The sequence below is a fragment of the Caretta caretta genome, chromosome 8 (assembly GCF_965140235.1).
Source record: "Caretta caretta isolate rCarCar2 chromosome 8, rCarCar1.hap1, whole genome shotgun sequence".
In the NCBI taxonomy this organism is placed as follows: domain Eukaryota; kingdom Metazoa; phylum Chordata; order Testudines; family Cheloniidae; genus Caretta; species Caretta caretta.
This window is the reverse complement of record NC_134213.1, coordinates 90,481,544-90,497,685: the sequence shown is the minus strand read 5'-3', so window position 1 is coordinate 90,497,685 and position 16,142 is coordinate 90,481,544. Positions and strand designations below refer to the sequence as shown.

General features: G+C 44.4%; 1 protein-coding gene across 1 annotated transcript; it reads left to right on the top strand.

Annotated features, from left to right (window-relative positions):
* The first annotated feature begins 4,498 nt into the window (after positions 1-4,498).
* LEPROT (leptin receptor overlapping transcript) lies at positions 4,499-14,392 on the top strand. Its single transcript, XM_048861429.2, has 4 exons — positions 4,499-4,630; positions 8,127-8,202; positions 9,096-9,282; positions 10,716-14,392. Exons 1-4 carry the CDS (start codon positions 4,615-4,617, stop codon positions 10,830-10,832), a joined length of 396 nt encoding a protein of 131 aa, XP_048717386.1. The 5' UTR covers positions 4,499-4,614; the 3' UTR covers positions 10,833-14,392.
* The last annotated feature ends 1,750 nt before the right edge of the window (positions 14,393-16,142 follow it).

Sequence of the window (16,142 nt, the reverse complement as noted above, 5' to 3'; positions counted from 1 at the left end):
TGATCTTTGCAACACACTGTGTTTCACTGAATCTGTGGGTTCTGTACAATAACAAGCAGGAGGCATGCTGGGTAGCACTAGGCATTCTGCAGTACATGTTGTGAAGTGATAAAAATGCATTCATTTCCAAAACAATAGAAACTTACTGTATACCAAAAACAGTGCAAAAATGTAAAACTACCAAACAAATATACTATAAACATCTAAAATATGTTAACAGACTTGAAAATTAGAAAGGTAGAAAACATGTCCATTTCAGTCCCCTTTGGCTACACATACAGCAACCCTGGCTCTCACAGGTCTGTGTATTTGAAGCTGTGATTATCGGCCCTGGTGAGGCCTAGTAAGGCTAGGGATGGGGCCCCGAAACAATGGGGCTGTAGAGAGGTGCTAAAATTGAGCTCTCCATAGATTGTAGGAGGAAGTGAGCCCGTAATTGTTGGACCTCTCGGTCGACAAGAGTTTACAGTTGTGCTTCCCAAACTTTAGCAACCCAAAGATCCCCATTTTGATTTACAAATTTTCACAGACCCCCAAACCCCTGCTCAGCCCCAGGCCCTGCCCCCACTCCACCCCTTCCCCCAAGGCCCCACCCGACTTCTTCCTGCTCCACCCCACCACTCCTCTTTTCGCCCCCTCCCCGCTCCTCCCCCTCCCTCCCAGCGTCTCCTGCATGCTGCTGAACAGCTGTTCAGGAGTTGATCAGCAGCACCTGCCCACTCCCTAGAGTACTCTCGCGAACCCCAGTTTGAGAAACACTAGTCTACAGTATTTATATTGGCTGCCTAAGAAGCCATATTATGTCCTGGTGCATCTCTCTCTCTCTTTTTTGCTGGGGAGACTCCTGGGCCATTCTCCTGTCCACTTTTTTTCTTTTCCATGGTGTTTGCTGTATTCACCCACCAGATACTCTGAGCTCAGTCCATGTAGCACTGGCTTGCAGGATCTTATTGACCATAGTCTCCCATGTTCTCTTCTTTCTCCTACCATACCTCCAAGTACCCTATTCATAGGAACCCTGAGCGTAGGGTGGGGAGCCTTTCCCATAGGAATCCTCACCCTAGCTCCAAGTATCCTACCTATAGGAATACTAACCCTAAGGTGGAAAGCCCTCTCCGTAGGAACCCGAACCCAAGCTCCTACTACACTCTCCCTAGGAACTACAACCCTAGGGCAGAATGCCCTACCCCCAAATACTCTACCCAGAGGAACCCTAATGCTAGCAGATTTGGGTGTAGGATGGGGCACCTTTGAAGGCTGCATGGCTACAGATAAAACAGACAGATGTATCGTATTTACAGTCCAAATGGAAAGCAAAAGTTAAGTTTCAGAGTGCTCTTTCCTTTTCCCCACAAAATTTTTATGTAAGCCATACTTATTGACACTTCAACTTTGGAGTGCCCCAGTACAGCCCTGCAGCCACAGCCAGGGGGAGCATGGCCCACCAGGGTGAGGTTAGGGTGAAATGAAGAGGGAATTTTTTGGTTGAATGAAACAATAAAATCGTGACCCCTATTTCCATGGGTACAGAACCAGGCAACAGTACGGAGTACTGGCACTATTTTCTACCAGCAGTGGTGATTTTATCTGGTATCTCCTGAGGGTCAGACACACGCAGAGAGCACAAATGCTGCTGGTTCCCGAAGCCTTCTGGGCTGGTATGCTGTTATCTAGTTTATTGCAACAGTACCAGCTGACCTGATGGCGGAGTGGTGCAGTAAAGCTGCCCACTGTGGAGGAAGAAATAAGGCTGCCATCCCTTCAGGAGAGGATTGCAGAGTACCTCCAGAAAAGTTTAATTGAAAGATCTTAGGAGGATATGAAGGCCTTCCCTATGTACATGAACAAACTACTCCGCATACCTGCCCTGCCCAACCCCACAGGTCAAAGGAGACCGGATAACAACTCTCTGAGCATACCCCCTCTAAGTGCAGGGTGCTAGTCCCATGGGTATCCACAATGATTAACTTAGCAGCAGCCTTGACTTGGGCTCACACCCTGCAATTCTACTACCTCAGGACCAAGAACAGCAGTAATGGGTGACCAAGCAGCATCCTTAAACCAAAGTATCACTTATTTAGAACAAATGAACTTAAGAGAAAATAAATCTTTAAAATAAACCAGCCTAAGTATGCCTGCTTTTCCCTAATGCTCACCATTCCCAGGATGTGGGAAATCCCCATTCCTTCAAATTCCCTCTGCAGAGTCTGCCTGCCTAGACAGCTGCTCACCACTGAATGCCCTTCTCCTACTCAGTACTTTTTAACTCTAGGTTTTTAGTCTCTAGTTACCAGCCTGGCAAAACAAGGCTTATGCTGTCTTGGAGACAAGATACAGGATCTTGAAGCTGGCCGTACTATCTTCCTAATGTGCACCATATCTGACCTCTCAGTCCTCATCCTCAAAGGAAACCTAAACACCACCTTCAAAAGGCTAGCCTAGGAACTTTAATTCATAACTCTGCTAGGCTCCAAAAATTATGGACATAATAAAGACATTGGATTTATGGCTCATTACAACCATCTATAAGCCAATAACACTCCTTTGTCTTGACACTTAAATGGTCTTTTCAACGTGTTAACTCCTTTTCTGTTCCACCCTTGTATTTAGCTCTAACACTCTGGGCCAGTCTACATTTAAAACACTGCATTGGCGCAGCTGTGCCACTGTAGTGCTTTAATGAAGACACTCTAAGATGATGGGAGAGAGCTCTTACATCAGCATAGTTAATCCACCTTCCTGAGAGGTGGTAGCTATGTTGGTGGGAGACTCTCTCCAGCTGACATAGTGCTGTCTACATGGGGGGTTAGGTCGGTTAGAACTGTGGCTCAGGGATGGATTTTTCATACTCTGAGTGAAGTAGTTTTACTGATATAGGTCTGTAGGGTAGACCAGACCTCTGAGTGCCTTTCCCAGACCCGAAGAAGAGCTCTGTGTAGCTCCAAAGCTTGTCTCTTTCACCAACAGAAGTTGGTCCAATAATAGATATTACCGCACCTGCCTTGTCTCTGCTGTGTACATACCTATTTGTATCTGGAAAGACATTGTTTTGCCTTCTTGTGCAGTTCCCACTGAATTCAAGCAGTCTAGGCATATAATAAATACTGCCCTAACCCCACTAAGAATTAGCCCAGTGCATTCACACAAGAAAGTCTTTTAACCCAATATCGAGTAACTTCCCCTCATTGACCTGGTCCAATTGGTACATATCAGTATTCATAGGTTAATACACTGCAGTTCCTACAGTATTCATAACATTTCATATTGCCTCCATTTCTATCAAACATACACCAAGAACAGTGGAATGTGTAATTCTCAGTTGCCACAAAGTCTACCAATTTGTTTTGTTTTGCTACGTTTATCCTTCTCTACTCCTACTGCGCTACCATACAAATGGCAAACCCATTTAATGGGCCCATGTCAGTGACTGTGACTTTAAGCAAGACTGATCTAACGAAGTAATACATTGTAGTGCACCTGGATAATCTTGATGCTGGTTTTCTATAGGAGACAAATTAATAAACTTGGTGCTCATGTTTCAATTAGGTAGCAACCCCTGATCCGGATTTGCAGTACCTCTGGTTCAAACCACCAGTGGGCTGTAGAGCACAACTTTATTATTAAATTCAAACCAGCTGACTTCTGGCGGACTGTTTCCTTAGATGAGCCAAGTCAGGACAGGGTGACCCGTAGCAAGTGTGAAAAATCGGGACAGGAGTGGGGGGGTAATAGGAGCCTATATAAGAAAAAGCCCCAAATATCGGGACTGTGCCTATAAAATGGGGACACCTGGTCACACTAAGTCGGGGCAACACTACAAGACGGCTCCTAGAAAAATAACTTTTTCCGGTGGCTTTCAGGTGAGGACTGCAGGCCTTGTCTACCGGCTTTTCCTGCAAGACTCTGGTAGGGCTGATGGGGGAAGGAGCAGGACAAGGAGAGCAAACAGAAGCAAAGCCTGATGCTGCTGCTGCAGCAGCAATTTGTATTCAGCCTGCTCAAGACTCTTGTGTCCCCAAGGCTTATTACACTGAAACACCTGGGAGAGGAAAAGTCTCCCCGGGACAGGGTCCTCCCCCGGCCGCCGGCCTCCAAGGCAGCTCGCCCGGAAACGCCCCGGGCCTGGTCGCCCTCCCTCTGCAGCTGGCCCAGGCGAAGGGGCTCGAGAGAGGGCGGCTGGTCGCAGAGGCTCGCTGGGGACGAGCCCAGGCACCGGAGATTTTCGCGGGCTCGGCTCCGAACAGCCTCGTTGTTTCAGTGGGACCCGAGGGTTGGTTCCCCGGGGGCGGAGGGGGAATAAAGCACCCGCCAGATCCGCGGGGCGGGGCACGTGGACAAGCGCGGCTGCCGCGGCGGGAATGGACACGGGCTCCCCCTTCTGGGGCGGTCGGGGCGGGGCGGGGCCTGGGGGGTCGCGCGTGGGGAAGCGGCAGCCTCGCGCCGCGGGCCCTTTAATGGCTCCCGCCCCTTGTGGCCACGTGGGGCCGGGGCCGGGGCGGAGCTAACCGGGGCGGGGTGTCTCCGTTAGCGGAAGCCGGAAGTAGCCGCAGCCCGCAGATCCGCTCGGCGCCCCGGAAAGCGGAGCTCGCGCTACAGTCTCTGCTCCCCGCGACCATGGCGGGGGTGAAAGGTACCGAGCGGCGCTCCGCAGCCCCGCGCGGGGGCGGCCGAGGCCTGCCCCGGAGACTTTCCCCCAGGCTCCTGGGGAGCTCCCGAGTGTCCCCCGAGCCTCGTCAGCCCCCGATTCCTCCCCCCCGAGCCTCGTCAGCCCCCCCGTCACCCTCCTCAGCCCCGTCAGCCCCGATTCCTCCCCTTGTCATCCCCCGATCCCCCTTCCTCCCCTCATCACCCCCCGATTCCTCCCCCCCGATTCCTCCCCTCATCACCCCCGATTGACCCCAAGCCTCGTCAGCCCCCCTCCTCCCCTCGTCACCCCCCGATTCCCCCCTCGAGCCTCATCACCCCCTCGTCCCCCCGATTCTCCCCTCGAGCCTCGTCACCCCCCGATTCCTCCCCCCCGATTCTCCCCTCGAGCCTCGTCACCCCCCGATTCCTCCCCCCCGATTCTCCCCTCGAGCCTCGTCAGCCCCTATTCCTCCCTCGTCACTCCCCTCCTCCCCTCGTCAGCCCCCGATTCCCCCCCTCCTCCCCCTTCCAAGCCTCATCAGCCCCCGACTCCCCCTTCCGAGCCTCGTCAGCCCCCGATTCCTCCCCTTGTCACCCCCGATTCCTCCCCCCCGATTCCTCCCCCGAGCCTTGTCACCCCCTCCTCCCCTCGTCACCCTCAATTCCCCCGACTCCCCCTTCCGAGCCTCGTCACCCCCCGATTCCTCCCCCCCAGCCTCGTCAGCCCCCGATTCCTCCCCTTGTCACCCCTGATTCCTCCCCCCGATTCCTCCCCTCGTCACCCCCCAATTCCTCCCCCCCAAGCCTTGTCACCCCCGATTCCTCTCCCCCGATTCCTTCCTTCGTCACTCACCGATTCCTTCCCCCGAGCCTCGTCAGCCCCCTCCTCCCTTCGTCATCCCCCGATTCCTCCCTCGAGCCTTGTCACCCCCTGATTCCCCCCGACTCCCCCTTCCGAGCCTCCCCCCCGATTCCTCCCCCCTGAGCCTCGTCAGCCCCCGATTCCTCCCCTTGTCACCCCCGATTCCTCCCCCCCGATTCCTCCCCCCGAGCCTTGTCACCCCCTGCTCCCCTCGTCACCCCCAATTCCCCCGACTCCCCCTTCCGAGCCTCGTCACCCCCCGATTCCTCCCTCCCAGCCTCGTCAGCCCCCGATTCCTCCCCTTGTCACCCCGATTCCTCCCCCCGAGCCTCGTCAGCCCCCTCCTCCCTTCGTCATCCCCCGATTCCTCCCTCGAGCCTTGTCACCCCCTCCTCCCCTCGTCACCCCCTGATTTCCCCCGATTCCTCCCCCTGAGCCTCGTCACCCCCCGATTCCTCCCCCCCAGCCTTGTCACCCCCGTTTCCTCCCCCCTGATTCCTCCCCTCGTCACCCCCTGATTCCCCCCGATTCCTCCCCCCCCGAGCCTCGTCACCCCCGATTCCTCCCCTTGTCACCCCCCGATCCCTCCTTCCGAGCCTTGTCTCCCCTCATCACCCCCCGATTGCCCCCCGAGCCTCGTGAGGCCCCCTCCTCGCCTCGTCAACTCCCCTCCTTCCCTCCCACCCCCCTTGTCCCTCCGATCCCCCCCCACAAGCCTCGTCACCCCCTGATTCCTCTCGTCGTCATCCCCAATTCCTCCCTCCCCCGAGCCTCGTAACCCCTCTGATTCCGAGCCTCGTCACCCCCCGATTCCCTGCCCTCAACCTTTCTATCCTCCCGAGTTTTGTCACTCATGATCCCCTTCCCCTGATTCTCCTCACCCCCTGCTTCCTCCTCTCCCAGACACCCTACACTCCTGAGTCTGGACATCCTGATCTCCACCCCCCCTCCCACCCCCTAGTCTCCTCACACACACCCTCGCTAATTCCTCCTCTTTGAGCCACTGTATTCCTGAGCTGAGCTTGGACACCCAGATTCCCCCCTGCCACTGCCCCGGCCCCCCAGCCACGGGACCCTTCAGAGCCTGGACTAGGGTTGCCTGGACTAGGGTATTGTCCTGGAGTCTCCAGGATTTAAAGATTATGTTATGTGATGAAATCTCCAGGAATTTGCCCAACCAAAGTTGGCAACCCTAGCCTGGACACCCTGATTCTCCTCTCCCCGCCGCAAGCCTGGGCACCTCAATTGCCTCCCCCACCACCACCGTGATACTCTTCTGAGCCTCATCGTTCCTGATCTTGCCCCCCCAGCCACGGTACCCTCCCGAGCCTCGACACGCAAACTGCCCCCCCCCGAGCTTGGACACCCCAGTTCCCTCCTGTGAGGCTTGTCACCCCTCGATTCCCTCCCTGCCCAGTCATGATACCCTCTCAAGCCTTGTCACTCTTGATTTGCCCCCACCCTGAGCCTGGACACCCTGATTCCTTCTCCTGAGCCACAACATTGCTGAGTTCCTCCTGTTCCCTCCTCCCGAGCCTCGAGCCTCGTTGCCTCTCCCTCACTGGGTTGTCCTTGTTCCTCCTCACGTCACTCTCCCCCTTGCCCCTTTCAGTCTCCCTGACATCCCGGATTCTCCCATTCCTTCTATCCTGGGCCCACCTCCATTTCTCCCCACTGTTCCCCCTCGCCTCCGAGTCTGGACACCCCCAGTTCTCCCTTGTGGCCCCCTCACACACCTCTGATTCTTCCTCATCCTCCCTGCCCCCGAATCTGGTCCCCCTCAGTTCTCTGGATCCCCTGTTTCTCGTTTTGCCTCCAGAGTAGCTCTCCAGCTCCCGCACCCTTCCTCAGGTGTTCCCTAGATGACTAGATGTCCCAATTTTATAGGGACAGTCCGGATTTTTGGGTCTTTTTCTTATATAGGCTCCTATTACCCTCCACCCCCATCCTGATTTTTCACACTTGCTGTCTGGTCACCCTAGTGTTCCCTGAAGTGGCTGACATCTGTAAAAGTTGTGAATAATTTTGGAAGGCTTGAAGTGATGTTACAAAAGGCCTTATCCTCAAAGATCAGGATCCAGTGATACCTTGGCCTTTTTTACCTTGGGGGTAATGAGAGAGACTTGCTGGTTTCATTTTTTGCTTTCCATGCACTCTTAGGTTGCTGCAGTGTGTGGATTGCAAACAATGTAGGGAATGGTTTAAAGTCTAATAAAAGCCTTATTTGTGTTGTGGTGTGTCTTGATTTCACAAGGTATAAAAATGCTATTATTAGATTTTAATGAAACTTTAAAAAGAGTAAAAATCCCTTAAATTCTATTTTGAAGCATCAATAAGTTGTTGCTATGTTTATTCAATGAAGAATATGGTATCAAGAGCAGAAAAGGTGCAGAATAAAAATCAAACGAATGAGGAATGTATCTGCTACAATTATCAATTGTAACCAAGTCACACAATGAATTGAAATAATGAATCACTTTGCATTGCAGCTGCTGATTCAAGTCAAGGGCAGTTTTTACTGAGTCTTGGAGAAAGTGTTGCTGTGACAATGTCAGGGTGCCTTCCTCTTAAAGTTATAATAATTATTGTTTTGTTTTGAGTTTTCAGCATAACAGTCCATTTCTTTGTTCTTGTACAGCCCTTGTTGGTTTATCCTTCAGTGGAGCCATTGGTCTAACGTTTCTTATGTTGGGATGTGCCCTAGAATATTATGGGTAAGAAATAATTCAGTTCAAAAACAAAAATTGACTTTGTTCTAACTTTGTGTTCTTGAACTGCCCATGTAAATACACATATGCAGTCTAGCTGTATGTCGGTCCCATGTAATTTGGAGTATGCACATTTAACCATTGTTTTATTAGCTAAAAGGTAAGTTCAGTAGTTAACTAAGAATTGTGGATTCTGATTGGATGGCGTTGTAACCCATTTAGCTTTGCATTATTATTCATGTTAAACCTACTGTCCTAGAACACCATTGTAAGGTCCAGAACCAACAGTTGGTAATGGGGCTATAGTTATTGTAAATCCACTATTTTCATTGATGTTTAACTCCTGTAAAAACTGGAGTAAAATCATTGTACACTGAGTCTCGGGTAGCAATATAGTATTGTTTAATGAGTCTGTAATTTTAACTTTGTAGTAGTATTTTTGCAATAGATTTCTCTAGTATTGATTTGATTTTAATATTTTACTGATTTTATTAAAATAGTAATACTGAATGGAGTAGAGGTGAATTTATCTGACATTCACAAGCAGCATTAAAAAAATACAAATGATATTTAAATTTTACTAATTCTAAACAACAACCAGATGGTTTATTTTTGAAAAAGTATATAAAAATAACTGTAAAATTCACTGAGTTTTAAGATTAACTATTAGATATACCTTGTCCAATAGTGACTAAACATGCTTACATATCAATTGTTTTCTGATAATCAAAAGGCTAAAAAGTAGGTTATTTAGTACAAACATTGGTCCTGATCTTACAAAGACACACACACTTAATTTTGTGTATGTGAAAATCCCTTTGAAATCTATAAAGTTGTCTGTCTGATTTGATTTCAATGTGAAAAGTAACTTTTTCTTTTTGGGGCTTTTTCTCCCACAGTGTGTACTGGCCCCTGTTTGTCTTGATATTTTATGTCCTTTGTCCCATTCCTCACTTCATTGCAAAAAGAGTAAGCGATGACACTGATGCCGCTAGCAGTGCCTGCAGGGAATTGGCATATTTCTTCACAACTGGAATTGTTGTTTCTGCCTTTGGAATGCCTATAATTCTTGCACGTGTTGAAGCGGTACGTTCTGCTGACTCTTTCTTATGATAAGAAACTTACTACTGTTGCACATTTGTTGACAGTTCTCATGCCCCTGCCTAGCTTATATTGTTGCTCTTTTCAGCTCAAATCTTGGGAGTCATTTTTGTTCATGAACTTTCATTTCCATCCCTTATGATCCTTAACTAGTCTGCTTACTCCCATTTCCAGAATTCTTGATAGTGGCTCTTCTGAAATCTCTATCTATGCCTGTTCCTTTCCTGTCTTGGGTATTACAGCTCTCTTATTCTGGTTTTCTAAAAATTCTGTTTACTGCAATTTAGGGTTTCCAAAATTATGTGGCCAAAATGAAATTCTTGCTTAAAGAAATTACCTTCCTGCTTTTCAAAACATTCCACAGACTTGCTCTGCCCTACCTTTTATCCACCCACTAACTCCATTCCTCTCTGCCCCATCCCTGAGCTGCTCCTCTGTGGGATGGATTCAGTCTGACACTGGTTCTTTGCCATGTACGTGGAACTCTTTCCTCCCTGCTGCTAAACTACTGAAACACTTTTTTTCTTAATATCACTTTATAGACTTCCTCTTCTGCTTAGGCTTTTGTACGCTTCATTTTAATGTATTTTGTAATGCTCTGTATGAAGGACACTATATAAAAACAGTTTTATTTGGGCATAAGCTTTCGTGAGCTAAAGCCCACTTCATCAGATGATGCAGTGGAAAAATACAGTATTTTCTACTGCATGCATCTGATGAAGTGGGTTTTAGCCCACGAAAGCTTATGCCCAAATAAATTTGTTAGTCTCTAAGGTGCCACAAGTCCTCCTTTTCTTTTTGCTGATACAGACTAACACGGCTACCACTCTGAAACCTATATAAAAACAAATTGTTTTAGCAATTGTAGGTTTTTGACAGTAGGCAAAACCAGAAATGCCCACAAGAGGGTACTCTAATCCCTAGCAACATCTCCTAAGTGCAAAATATTTTTAACACTGGGGCATGGGATTGTTTGGCTACAAAAAGCTATTGCTATTTATTTTTGCAAATTATTGTTCATTGTTATTCCTTGCCTTGATTTTATGGAATATCTTCCAATTTGTAATGCATAAAAGCTAGGAGAAAGCATTGAGTTTGAAAGAATTCTCTGTATACTGTATTATATGTTCTCTTCGCCAAGAGGATTCTGCTTTAAGATAATTATTTAGTTCTGAAAGATAATGTATTAAAGAAGACTGTCTAATGAAGGGAAAATTTATAAGTATAATACTAGTTATTTCAGTGGTTGCTAATTGAATGCTTGAACTGAATCAATTGTTTGTTGGTCTTGTCCCTTATGCTTTTAGCACCCATGTGTAATATTTCATTTAGCTTATCTAATGCATGAAAGTAACATAGAACTGTACACGTTATGTAAACCAAATAAGGATTTTTTTTCTTCTCATCTTGTATTTCAGATCAAGTGGGGAGCCTGTGGTCTTGTGCTAGCTGGCAACACAGTCATTTTTCTTACCATTTTAGGCTTTTTTCTTGTATTTGGTAGAGGAGATGACTTTAGCTGGGAGCAGTGGTAGGACTTCACTATAATTATGGTGATATGCAACACACATGTTTATATACTGTATATATGTATGTGTGTATGTTGGAATGTTTGTGCCTGCACATGTAGCCTTATGCTATCCGAACATAATTATGCTTTTTTACAGTTGTATGTCAGCCAAATTAAGGGCAAAGAGCCTTCTGACAGCTTTTTTTAAATAGGTACAGAATAAGCTGAAATCACAATTGCTAAATCTGTCCTTAAATCTTTGTTTACACAGTGTGCACTATTTTATTGATTTTTAGTTTTTAATTTTGATATAATACTATTGGTATGTATGTTGGAAGTCAGCTAACATATCTGACATTTTTAACAGCATAATCAAAATGGGCCTATATATTGACTATACTGTTTAGTCTTCTGGTTTCGCTAACTTGATTAACTTCCGTTTTGTGACTAGGATGGAACAAATATTTGCCTTTGTATTCAAATAATTGTAATTTTCAGTAGCTTGTTCTCTCAGTTTAAAAAAAAAAAACCCATTGAATACCTATAATAGCTGCTGCCAAGTTTCTCTTTTCTAATCCACGATAAAGGGAGAGTGAGAAGTATTGGATGTTCTAGGATGCTATGTTGTAATTTCTCTGCATTCTCAGGCTCACCTTTGTATTAATGGCCCATAGTGCACCACCAGAAGACCACATCTGGTCTTGGAACTCACTACTACAGGTAAAGGGAAGTAGATTCAACAAACACCCTCCCCTCCACTCGTATTCAGGAGTCAACAAATAGAAAAGGAAAATATTGTGTTTTCATCCCACTCTAGTTGTTCTGTGGGTGTATGTTGGGGGTAATCTGATAACTCCATTTTAATGTCTTACCATGTTATAAACTGACATTACTTCTTATGTATAGTTTCCCCACCAAAGAAATATTTCAAACTGCTGTCAGAAAGTTTATAATCAGAATGCATTGAACACCTCTGTTGTATTGTGGGTCAAATGCCTGAATTATAAAGAAGTGAAGTGTTCCAGTTAGACGTCTTTAATACAGCAGATACTATAGGACTTGGTATTTCCTCAGTTCTTGTCAATTTTTTTCAAATGCTTTTACTCAAACTCTTACTTTCAACTCTTGTAAGAAAAAATGGTAATATTCAAACAGTACAATATATTTTAAATGTCATTATTCTAATAAACATTTACATAATCACACTATTATTATATTAGCAAATTTTACTACTATGAGACAGTGAATCCTTCAGATTGTGAAGGAAGCATTTAATTTTGTAGAGGTTTATTCTGACGTGACCTTAACTTTAGAGGCATATGTAATAAATTTCAGTACACCTGAAAAGGAGCAAGGAACTAGAAACTCTAATTTATTTTGTCATAGAAAAATGGGTGCATCAAATTCTGACATTTGCAATTAGAAGAAACTAAATATTTAGATTGGGTAGATATTTTAATCACCAGTTTTGTGGAATAGCAATTTGAGAACGAACAATTTTCATGCTTGCATATTTGCAACTTATTTATTCCTAACTGAATGTTGCCAGCCTGTGAAGATATGGAGAATAAAATACCATGAATAAATATGCAACAGCCATGAAGAGTCTGACCTATGGAACTGATGTATGCTATCTCCCCTAACCTAGAAAAATATCTGCTCAAGCATTTGATGTCCAAAATAACTTCCCACAATTGACATCCTGTGGATTTCCACACAAATAAAGGCTTAAAAATTCATTACTGCTATGTCAATGCTTTGAGACTGTGGACTTTGGTTTATCCTTCTTATCAATGAAAAAAATGTAAACCGAAAATATTTTTGAAACACAAATAATGCAATGTACTCAAATTTCACTTTGCTGATAGGAATATGTTGCTTATTATATATTTCACATAGATATAGTTTTAAATTTGTTTAGACACAAAACTGTTATTTTATCTTCCAAGTTGAGACTGCACTATATTGATGTGATGAAAGTTTCCACAGCACTGAAGATTAGATGTAGCATTTGCTATTTGCTGCATTTTCAAACTGAAGGAAACTGAAAATCATTAAGTGTATCTGAAACACAATTTTTCTTGTAAAACACTTCCTTAAAGGTTAGTTTTCCTGGCATCTTTAAAATTATCATTGCTAGCCTTCACTGTAGGATATTTAACAGAGGAGTATGATGTCAAACATCAGCAAACATTCTTGTGTTTTTGTTCATGACTTTCATAATCAAGGCCACTATCCTTATGTGTAAAATTTGTTGCACTATGCTGATTTTAGTGTAGAATGTTATAATTGTAAAATATTACTCAGGGAAGTTACGTGCTCAAATTACGAGTTGAGCTGTTTGAGGAAAATTCACTTTTGGTTTATCTGTTTTGCCTGGATTTTGAAGAAGTAATTTTTTGTATCGCGAATTGCTGTTCTTTCACTCCACCATTTAGTTGAGTGAAAAATAAGAAAAGGATAGTTTAAAGTACAAATGGTGTTGGATCCTGCAGGTAACTAAGCTTGTGAGTTGCCCCATTAAATTTAATGGAACTAATTTGAATAAAGGATTGGTCGCTCGGGGTTTAAATGAATGTTTTATATTTCACTCTTTGGACTTGATACACAGAAATGAAAAGGATGCACTAAACACATTTCACAGTTACCACTCCAAAGAATTTTCTTTAAGGTGGCGGTGATTTTTTTTTTTTTTTTTACTCAAAAAGGGGGGTTTGTTGCAGTTCCCTGGAAATAAAGAGACTGTGAGACATTAACTATCAATATCCCCTTCTTAATCAGCATCAGAAACAATCTTTTAAAAAGAATGGGAGGAACAGAAAACAAGGTCCTACTGAGGCTGCTCTAATGCTTCGAAGACTTTTTGTGTTGCACCTAGCTACCATCAGGGTGGGTACATTACAAATCAGTAGATAGCTGGTTGGAGACAGTAAACATAGTTGGGTGGAGACCGTAAACATTTTTTCCTGAAAAATTACTCCATACGCTAATTCTCACTGTCAGTTTCCATGCAATTATCATCACAGTTTTCCTTTTTTAAAAGAAGTTGAAATAATAGTTAAAGTGAATGAAGAGTTTAAATCTCAGAATTCTCATCTGGCCTCCTTAAATCTAAATTTGCCTGAATTAATCTTTAGTTAAATTATCAGAAGTAGGAAGAAATAACCTTCAGTTTATTTGTTAAGAGCTGTGCCCATTCACAAGAGTCTGGTGCACTGACAGCCACTACTAGGCATAAGAGCATCCATTTATTGCAGTCTCCTTATAATGTTTTTTCTTATATGCTAGTGAATATATATCCAAAGTGCCTTAGCCTCAAGATTTATTGTCCATTTGAGAAGGCATAGACATAAAAAAACTATTTTGCAATCGGATTGAAAAACTATCATCACATAATATATATCTTTACTGTTGACTAATAGCCTTTTCTGTATTTCAAAATAGAGTACAACTTTTGTAATGTTTGTAAAATATTTCTTTTCCATAATTGCCAGGTTACTGAAATTATTAATACATTTGTAAATTAAAGCACTCATCTTTTTTCAAGTTGTCTAATAAAACTGCCTAAATGTAGATGACACTCAAGTTGTCCTGTGTCTGTCTTTTGTGGGTTCTGTTTTGAATGTTTTTTAAAATTCTCTGCCTTTTATTACACCTAACAAAGAGAGAGGCTAAGAAACAAAAGCATAATTAACATGCTAGAGCAAGTATAATGACCTGCCTAGATAGTCAGTGCTGATGGGATCAACGCATAGTGAAACAAGTTTCAAAAATGGTATTCTAATTCAGATAGGAACAGTTACTGTTATCTAGTAAAGGTTCCTGCCTAGATTAGAATATGCTTTTGGAACATTGTTCTGCCATGCTTGCATCCTGTTGGCACTTGTCACCATAACCATCTTAAGAACACTGTTCCACTGCACCTGGGTTTAAACCACATTCTAGCGTGCTTATTAAACCTGATGAAAATGCTGTGCAGGTGGGCCCTCCTGGAAATTAGTCTTTCCTTTAGAGCTTATCACTAATATAAATTGAGTGCTCTGTAGAAGTTTTTCTCACGTTCTTCTGTTGCTCTAACACAGGAACAGCTTCATGAGTGGTAACAAGAATGTTGACTGAGCGCTAGTGTTTTTACCACCGTATCCGCTAACCCTGCTCTCAACAGCTGTGCAACTAGCTTGCTTTGTGCTGTTTTGAGCAGTGACTTGACGTTCCTCTGCGTCAGTTTCTTCATACATAAAATGGTAACAATATTGACCTGGGGTGTTCAGAGGCCTAATATATTTTTTTTATAGGCCACTTTGTACTCCTAGACTGTCACCACACTTTATGGAACTCTCAAAGGACATACACAGTTCAGTATTTAATTCACTAGTGAGTAAGCAATGTGTCTGGGTATATGTTAATATTGAGAGAACATCTGTTTCCCATCAAATGGGAGCTGGTTCCAGACATTCTTTCAGTAGGTTAGTCCATGGTGGCCCTCAACTTCATAACTGCCTCTCAAAGCTTGCGTGGAGAATGTTTCACAAGAGGACTGCCCTCCCTTACAGATATTAAACATAAGAATGGCTATATTGGGTCAGATCAATGGTCCATCTAGCCCGGAATCCTGTCTTCTGACAGTGGCTGGTGCTAAGTGCTTCAGAGGGAATGAACAGAAAAGGGCAGTTATTGAGTGATCCATCCCCTATTGTCTAGTCACAGCTTCTGGCAGTCAGAGGTTTTAGGGACACCATGAGCATGCGTTGCATTCTTGACCATCTTGGGTAATAACCATTGATAGACCTTTCCTTCATGAATTTATCTATTTTTTTAAAACCCAGTTATGCTGTTGGCCTTCACAACATCCCCTGGCAATGAGTTCCATAGTTGACTGTGTGTTGTGTGAAGACATACTTCCTTCTGTTTGTTTTAAACCTGCTGTCTATTAATTTCATTGGGTTCTTCTGTTACATAAAGGGGTAAATAACTAGGATGACCAGATGTCCTGTTTTTAAAGGGACAGTCCCATTTTTGGGGGACTTTTTCTTATATAGGTGCCTATTGCCCCATTTTTTCACAGTTGCTATCTGGTAATCCTATAGATAACACTTCCTTATTCACTTTCTCCACACCATTTGTGATTTTTATAGATCTCTATCATATCCCCCCTTTGTTGTCTCTTTTCTAAGATGAACAGTGGTGGTCATCTTAATCTCTCCTCAGATGGAAGCTATTCTATACCTCTAATAATTTTTGTTGCCATTCTCTGTACTTTCCCCAATTCTAAATGGAAAGAGAGGGTGGGCAGTGTGTAAATGTGTTAGCATTTCAACCCCAAGGAACAGGTTTC